The sequence below is a fragment of the Sesamum indicum genome, linkage group LG6 (assembly GCF_000512975.1).
Source record: "Sesamum indicum cultivar Zhongzhi No. 13 linkage group LG6, S_indicum_v1.0, whole genome shotgun sequence".
NCBI lineage: Eukaryota > Viridiplantae > Streptophyta > Magnoliopsida > Lamiales > Pedaliaceae > Sesamum > Sesamum indicum.
In genome coordinates, this window is record NC_026150.1 from 17651951 (window position 1) to 17661334 (window position 9384).

Here is a 9384-nt window from a genome sequence, read left to right on the forward strand (position 1 = left end):
TGTTCTCTCAATTGCTACAACTGGCTGCACTGATGCAGCGTTTTGTACTCCAAGAAATAGGACGGCAGCATACATGGAACCCATAGCGTTAATGATGTCTAATGAATTTCTCCTGGCAACAAATGATAGATATTAGTAAAAGAATGTGGAAAGTTTGGAGGTACCGGTTTCATGGTTTCATCATGTCTTGCTTACTTCTTGGAGCCAAGATTCCAGAATATTGTTCCAAACATGAGGGCAATGAAGGTCGTAAACAGGAGTCTCACGGCAATGTAAGGTGGGTTACGCGAATATGATAGATGCTGTTTCCAAAGGCATGCTTTGCATTGGGTGAAGAAAGATCGGGAGTAACGTGTAGGAAAGTGTAGATCTTCTGAACCAGGGATTGGTTTACTGAGTTCTGCTATCAATGCTTTATTTCTCCTGAGAGTGTCACCGAGGAAGACATACTAAAATCAATGTACTATGGTAGGATAACTGCTCAAAATTTGTATAAATTACTTAACAGCAATTGTTACAATTTATGTTAGATCTTTCATATATAGAGTTTTGTCTTCTTGGATAGATAAAAGTGGATTGATATTTGTAATTTTAGACCAGGTTCTCAAGCCGAAGACATCCATCCTGAGGTTTCGATATAGTATTACCTGTACAGTTCTGAGTTCTTGTAAACTTCAGCGAAATCAACTCCTAGAGCAACTTCTTGTGCTATTGAGGTTACCTCCAACATCCATGTTGCTGGATTATAACCGTTTTTAATTTTAGGAACTCCAGAAATCCCCTGGAGAGGAGAAAATCAAGACATGCTCGAAATGAATTGTGGTGAGCATTGGGAAGCTACAAAACATCATCTACTAATGAATCTCACCTCGAAGTATTGGATGAGCTCAGAACAATGCCATCCTAATGGACCAACATATATTTCTTCACCTCCTCGTTTTAGAAGCAGCAGCTGAATCCATTTACCCCTTAGTTTTTTCCCTTAGTAAGTAGTAGAAATTTGCAAAACAAACAACATCTACCTCATCAAAAGCATCAAATATGTCAATGCTTGGTTGATGGATGGTGCATACAACAGTTCGACCTGTATCCACTGTGTTTCTCACTGTTCTCATTACTATTGCAGCGGCTCTAGCATCAAGCCCTGAAGTTGGCTCATCCATGAAAATAATAGAAGGGTTGGCAACAAGTTCAACTGCAATAGTTAGCCTCTTCCGCTGCTCAGTCGAGAGGCCATTCACTCCTGGTAAGCCTACCAGCCCTCCCCTAAGTGGAGTAAGCTCAACAAGTTCCATGACCTCTTCAACAAACATCTGCAGTTTGTTTGTCAGTTGAAGATATGTATTTTCACCAAAGAAAAAGAACATATATCTGGATTAGAGATCACCTTTCGTGTTTCAGCATCTACATCCTGAGGCAAGCGGAGCCAGGCAGAATACTGCAGAGATTCATGCACTGTAACATGAGGAGAGTGAATGTCGGTTTGCTCACAGTATCCTGCAATGCGGGCAAATGTTTCTTGCTTCTTTGGGTACCCTGATATAGTGATTGTGCCATTGATGTATCCACTGTTTTTCCTCCCTGCTAACACATCCATCAGTGTGGTCTTACCAGCCCCTGTAACACCCATTAGGGCTGTCAAAACACCTGGTCTGAAAGCACCACTTATGCCTTTCAGAAGCTGCAGTTGATCCTCTTGAACACCACGAGCTTTCATTTCCTGTGTCATAAGGATTCTCTGAGCATCTCGGACCTAGTTATAGAAGAAACTACACAAAAATTGATGTACCTGTGGCATATCGACTGCATAGTGGATATCCTCAAAAGTTATCGACAAAGGTTGAAAGGGTAAAACCATTCCTTTCTTTCTATTTGGATCCGCTTCATTGATACTGTCCACTCTTGATGATGCAGACCTGGTATCAATTTGTTGAATGTTGTTGCCACCTCCTGGATCTTTCGATGTTCACACGTTAGTACCCATTTCCCTGATTTGCAATGAGGAATCATCAGACTTGAAAATTGACAACTTACCAGAATGACTCTCCCCTGTTGATGATTGTTGAGTATAATTGCCTGCAATTCTTGAGTTCCTTTCTGCCAATGTTTCCTCAGATAGAACTGCGTGGGATTTCCCAAATGCTGCATCAAGTACACAATTAATTAGTGATTTTAGATCATCTCGGCCTTGCACAACAGAATATTACAAATAAGCGACAGATGTATCCTTACGGTTGAGGTATGTTAGAGCCAAGGTGCACAAGAAATTGAAGAGAAGAACATATCCAATCAGAGCTCCAACTCCAATCCAATACCAATATGCATGTGGAAAAATCCCTCTAGACTTCAAAACTGAGACACCCACTGACTCGTTGGAGCCTGGAGGAACCTGGAATAGGCATTCTTGATGTCAAACTATACAAGAACTGTAGGAAAAGTCACTTACATGGTTCCAACTCTTTCCAAGAAATTCGTTGACTGTTATAGCGTTCTGTCCATACATCATAGGTGAGATCCAGTAACCCCATATCCACCATTTTCTGATATTCTCTGATAGCAATTATCAAGAGTGAAGTCTCTTATGTCTATTCACAAATAGGTATAGGAATGGTAACTTTAATTTTCTGTATTTTAAAGTTTGCCTACCTCGTGTCAAAATGAATCCACCCAACACCAAAATTGCAATTAATGAGCCAGAGCCAAATGTATTGGCAACGATCATGTTTCTCCCCAGTGCACCCATCAAGCGAAATAGTGCAGAAGCCATCTGATTCACCCATATAAGAAGGAAAAAGTGCCTGAAAAACCTGCAATAATTCATCCCGCCTGTGAGATGAAACAAACTTGAAACTATTATGTATGGAAGTAAATTTTCACTGATGGAATAGTACCTTGTTGCATTAGAATCAAATCCGATGGGGTAATAAGTAACAAGCACCCAAATGGCAACATCAACGAATGTGATGGGGATTTTTAGGATCCATGCAGGCAAAGAGTATGCCCATGCAGGAAAGAAAAGCAGGTCCCGTTGCTTGTAAAAGACGGGAAGTTTTAGAATACTTAGTGCCATCTCTGAAAATCCGTTAAACATCAACGCAACAAGTGTATAAAAGAGAGCACCCATGAAAATTCCACCATCTGTCACTGTATCCTTGGGCATCTTAGTACGTAGGAATACAGTCATCGATATGAGACCCATGACAAGAAGCTGGAAACATGAAAAGAAAACGATCAATTAGATTATGTTTAGATATCTACCAATGTTTAATAGAAGAATCAGAGCTTTAGAGTTGTTTCGTGCCAATTACTTGCATCATCCTGAAGATGTAGACAGCAGAATTTCTCTTCATAAGGAGGTATTCCCGAGAAGAACAAGCTTTTAATACTTCTGTTTTGCTGAGACCATATTTGTTAGTAGTTAGAGCAGCAGGGTGGCTCTTAGCCTTGTCAAAAGGAATGGCAAGCTCATCGCCTATCTTTCTTCCAACATGGAATGACTGAAATGCTTCTGAAAATTCCTTGACAGAAACGAAACTATAAGGCTGATCTCTACGAGCCCAGTATTGTTCCTGATCTTTCCTTGATGTTACCTGCAAATTTTCACCATGGAAAGGTTGATAACGTCTCGGCTTTCTCTATGTATACAGAAAGCAGAAAGGTGATCGAATTTACTTCTTGCAAAAAGTCTGCTACTCCTTTTCTCTCAGGACATTTGAAACCTGTGCTCTCAAAAAACTCCAACACATTCTCCCGAGGACCTTGGTACACAATTCTTCCATCTGATAAAAGAATTATGTCATCAAATAGCTCATAAGTCTCTGGTGCAGGCTGCAGGAGGGAGATTAGAGCAGTTCCTTGGAGAATGTGGATGGATTGCTTTATTGAATTCACAATCTGGAATGTTGTCGAACTGTCCAATCCAGTCGATATCTCATCCATAAAAAGTGCTCGTGCTGGTCCAACCAACATTTCCCCTGAATCACATCGAACAGATTCATGAGAAACCTTTATACTTGTTCTAAGTGCTTTCGACTCTGTTATTTGAATTGCAAAGAAATCAATGTCTTTTTCCAGTTACCTATTGTCACTCTCTTCTTCTGTCCCCCAGATATTCCCCGAAACATTTCATTCCCAACAAAGGTATCAGCACAAATTTCAAGTCCCAAGATCTGTAAGTGACTAATACCAAAAGGTCAAGCAATTTGCACGTTTATCTCCAAAAAATTTCGGAGCTTAGAGTACTTTTTGACTCATTACCTTCAGAACGTAATCGGTCATAACGCTTGCCTCTTGCCCTTCAATAGATACAGCCTAGAACACAGGAAATCCATATTAACACATTTTCACAAGCAAGGAGGAGCAGAACGGGGCTCGTGTGATAGTTTACCTTCATGAAAATGTCGATATCAGGATCTGGTTTAATGTTTGCTTCTTTCTCTCTTCTCAGCAATTCAGCTATCATTTCTGCAGATTTCAAGAATTCCAACTTCAAAATCTTCTCAGTTATGTAAAAGAACATCACATATGAAGAGCAGTTAAAAAGAAAATTCTTGCTCACCATAACCAGCTCCAACTCCTTGGCACCTTGCTGAAAAAGCTAGTGTTTCTCGCACTGTCATTTCTCCCAAGTGAAGGTCGTGCTGACTTATGTAAGCTGCCGTCCGCTGTGGTATAAACTCATGCATTTCATGCCCGTTGTACGTTATTCTTCCTAATACCTAATCAAACCCAAAAACTTGTGATTTCAAACAATTCCACTACCTTTCTGATGTACCAAAAACAGTATTTCCATTCTTACCTTTAAATCTGAATCAAGTCTTCCTGCCAATGCTGATAGCAAAGTAGTCTTCCCAGAACCTGGCGGCCCTAGAAGCAGAGTCATTCTGCAGTTCCCAGTCAAGAAAATATGAAGTGAGCTGTCCATCATCAGGTCAAAAAACTGATTACTCCAACATTTATGCTCACCTTCCGGGCTTGATGATTCCATTGAGATCATGAAGAATGGACAGTGGTTTCTTTCGACTTGGTAGAATATGTAGGAAACTCAAGAAACCCTTCACAGAGGTAGACAAAAATTTAGGTCCACAGCAAACTTGAATTATGATTTGAGGAACTGAGAGATTATCATGAAACAAAATATCCATCACCTCCAAGATATTGGCAGTGAAGTTGAATATTGTGGGCAGCGCTCTACTACCAACATGAGCTTCTGTACTAACATTCAACCCCTCAAACCGAACTTCAATGGTCGGAAAATCAATCCCAACCCTGCATCCATCTCAAAATCCCATCACAAAACAGAAACACTATTCCAATCAAATGAATGTACTCCAAAGCACAACTACTCTATATTTACCTGTCCATACGCCGTTTGATCTTCAACAGAAACTTCTCATTGTCGTCTTGGGCAATCTTCACTAGCCTCTCAAGAAGATTCTTCCTCTCTATCAGTCCAAGGTTCTTGACATCCACTTCTCTCGGTTGGCCCTCGTCCTCAGCATATATGCCTCTCCTTATACGAGTATACGTCGGAAGCCTCTCCAGAGCAGCCCATTTCAGCGCCTCTTCGTCGTCTTCCTCTCGAGACGACCTCGAGAAAACATCCATGGAGGTGTTCCTCCATATGTTGGAACTGCTCAGCCGCCCACTGCTAATTCTATCCACATTTTCCATCATTTCAGCAGAAGTTGACAAGTATACTGCTGACCTGAAAAGTTTGCTAAGAGCTTCAAATCTCAATCTATCAATCAAGAAAGATGAATTTAAGAGATGGTTGATTCCAGGTCAGGGAGTAGGTTGGATTTGTTCTACATCTTGTGATTCACTTTAAATTATTCAAGAATTCTACATTACATATCTAATGATGGACTTCTTTATATAACTTGCAACTGGGAAATAAAGTATTAGTCAAATGCATGGCCCATGCACCGATGCAACTGCTGCGCCAATTAGGCGTTCCTGTTGTTCGACTTCACAATTAAATGGTTGTGCGTTAGAACTCTATAAAATTCGAACTTATGTCGTTTCGTGTATTCATTGATTTGAATTATTGATTTTCTAATCAATATTTGAAAAAATAAATAAATATATATGTAGAGGCAACTGTAGCATTAATGATACTGATAAGGTTTTTAAATTATATATTAATTGTATTCATATCAAGATAATACAAAAAGGGGTATATGAAGTAAAAATCCGAAATCATAACAAAACTTTGAGAGTGGTATAATTAATACGTATACGCATACGTATGATTATGTTGGGTTTAAAGCTGCACCCAGAATTCCTTGGTCGATTACCTAATTTTATATTAATGACTGTAGTACGAGGAAAAATTCCCGGATTAATAAGGTGACGGCCACAGCGGGCAACCTTAAACATTTCCTAAATGCCTTAAATCCAAATTAAATACCTCCCCTCTCACCTATTATTTCTTAATTTAGTCGCTGATACCGAGATTTCATTAATAAATTAGAGGTCATGAGTTTGATCAGTTCAATTCAACTCTCACATGCATCCTTTTTTGTGTATATCTACCGCAGCCAAATATGATATTTTATTGATAAAATTTCCTCTAATTTTACATCTAAAATGGGGTTGAACTAATAAAAGACGACAACAACAACAGTGATAAAACATGCCAAACATTAGGTACCAAATCTAATGATTTGAAAATTTAAGGTACTAAAAGTGAGAGAGCAATATAATTAAGGTATTAAAAGTAAAATTATACCGTTTTATAACAAATGAAACAACAAATAATAAACTGTAGCACAAATTAAAAATAAATTACAAAACTATTTATAAGCAAATAAACCCATATATATATATATATGATCTCCAAATTAAGATTTTTACCAAATAAAAATAAAAATTGAACCTCAACTTTATTATTGAGACAAAAACCTGGTCGTCGGCGACATGGTTTAAAAATAGTTCTGAGTCAATGTTGCCACGGCCAGATCTGCATTGTCTTACCAAGTTACTTTTTGTGGGATGAATTGTTGATTTAAATTTTTTATAATTAATTTATATTATATATTATATATAAGAATACTATAGTACTATACTGCAGTTCCTTCAATTTAGTGTAGTTATATGTAAAGTTCTATGCAAAAGTTATGGTATTAATTTAAAATAAAAGGATTAAGTTGCTAATTTGCACCTGTTAATTGTTTTTTTAGTGCATCATTATCTAAAGTGCGAGAGAAGTGATTTAGAACGTAATAGAAAGAATGTACCTGAGCCTTTTGATTCGTGTGATATGGAAAAATATTAAAAAATTTCCTATAAAAATTTTAATATAAAAGATTATTCCTATGTTATGAATAATAACTCATACTGCCCCTAGTTAACCTGAGCCTGTTCTTTTTAAGAACAATGATTAAAATGCCCCTCATGTTCAACCTCGGCATATTAAAATATTACTTATAACATATCTATAATATATAAAATTAAAATTTCATATAGAAATTTTTTTTTAGTCCGTTTAATGTGCTCAATATTGATTTTAATTTTTTATAGAGTTTTTAGTCCTACAAGGCTTTAGAAAAAGAGTTAGATGTAATTATACTATATGAAGTATTACAATTTATTAAAATAAAATTATTTACAATAAAAATAAAAATATTATAATTATTATAATAATAAAAAATATTATAATTATAATTTAAAATAAATATAATTTATAAAAATTAAATTATTATTTAAAAAAATAATTATATATTATTTTAAAAATTTAAACTATATATAATATATATATAATTGGGTGAAACATTAAAATGGGAGAAAGAAGGATAAAATCATAAAAGAATTACAATTACTAGACATTTATTTGTAGTCAATGCGCGTGTATCACAATTTCTGATTTCAGAATGTTTTTCTAATTTTTTTTCATATCACAGAAAAAGTAATTGATATTAATATTTTATAATTTTTCTTTTTGTATATTTTCAGTATGGAGTTCTTAATTTTTCTCATAATAAAAATAAAAAATAATTTTGTTAATAGTTACAAGCAGTCCTATTATAAATTATATTATCTTGACGTATCTTGTTACGTTACACGACTTCACAGTCATGATTACTTAATGAGGAAGTCGTGCAGTGTACGTTTGTGTTTTGATCTTTATGGGTTTTTTTTTTCCCTCATCAAATTCTAGAATGTTTCATCATTAAATTCCTTTATATTGTTTGAAGAAATAAATATTTAAACCTAAGAATTTTAAATTCGAAATAATGAATATACTATTTTTTTTGTATAATTCTATGTTATTTGTTATTTTAAATTACTTTTAAAAAAATTTTAAATTTAATTAATATGAAATCATTTAAAATTATGATACAACTGATCCGTTCATTCAAATACAGCCATACCATGTTCAATCAACATTTCTTTTACTTCCCAATAAATAATAATTATTTTAAAAATTCATTGTTGATTCTATTTTTTTATTTATTTTGAATATATTTATAAATTTTAAAATATTAATATTTGAGTTTCAATATAATTAATGATATATTAATGAATCGAATCATTAATTCTGATATCAGCATATGCATCATCTCCTAATATTTATATATCAAATAAAATACTAATCATTTCGTCTGATCTTAAGAATTCAAAGTTTGAATTTGTCATACAATGTCGCAATCAAACTTAGTCCAACATGTTTATTTAGAAATTGTCTTCCGATTGGAATATTATCAACCAGTAATCGCAGTCGTCGATGAGACCAATGTACGATGTTGCATTAGATACACTCTACAATTTTATCCAATAAAATATATAAATATCAATTGAAAATTGATCATCCGTTGAATTCTTCAACATAATATTTTATACATTAATATTCCACCTTTTGTTATTGGATCCGCCTTGTCCCAACCCTATTTATAGCTGGGCTTTTACACATAATTGTATGTATTTTTAGTAAATTTATTTAAAATATCTTATAAGATCATACCATTCATAAAATATTTGTAGAGCTTATAAATAAAGATTAATAGAAATAAGATTTTAAAATAAGTTGAGAATTCGGAGTTTATGAGTTCCAAACATCTTATTTCTGGATCTTATAATTTTATTTTTTTAAAAATTTTACAAAATACGTTTCAAGATGTTTTAAAGAGATTATAAACGTAAACAGAACATAGTCTAAGGTAAGATATAATATAAATTTGCAATAAAAGATCTATCTATCAGTTGATGATGGAGATTAATTTACTTGCAGAAATTCAGAGAAAAAAATGGGGAAATTGATTTACTTGCAGAGATTTGGAAAAGTAAAAGAAGCAGAAGAGAAGAAGATTTCTAACACTCTCTAAATATTTGTACTGGCTAGTATGCATATCATATGTATGGATTCTTGAATCCAAATTTTTG

The 9384-nt window shown here is 34.7% G+C and overlaps 1 protein-coding gene across 1 annotated transcript; it reads right to left on the reverse strand.

Moving 5' to 3' along the window:
* Positions 7-5859, reverse strand: LOC105164819 (pleiotropic drug resistance protein 1-like; the record flags this gene model as incomplete). Its single annotated transcript, XM_020694633.1, has 22 exons — positions 5357-5859; positions 5148-5268; positions 4966-5054; positions 4799-4883; positions 4559-4718; positions 4388-4464; positions 4258-4311; positions 4079-4169; positions 3673-3974; positions 3309-3590; positions 2892-3208; positions 2647-2807; positions 2447-2550; positions 2233-2389; positions 2035-2142; positions 1790-1950; positions 1388-1720; positions 1023-1313; positions 869-952; positions 648-781; positions 196-423; positions 7-112 (listed from the first exon to the last, which is right to left on the reverse strand). Coding segments are annotated over exons 1-22 (3765 nt in total), but the record flags the coding sequence as incomplete, so codon positions are not given.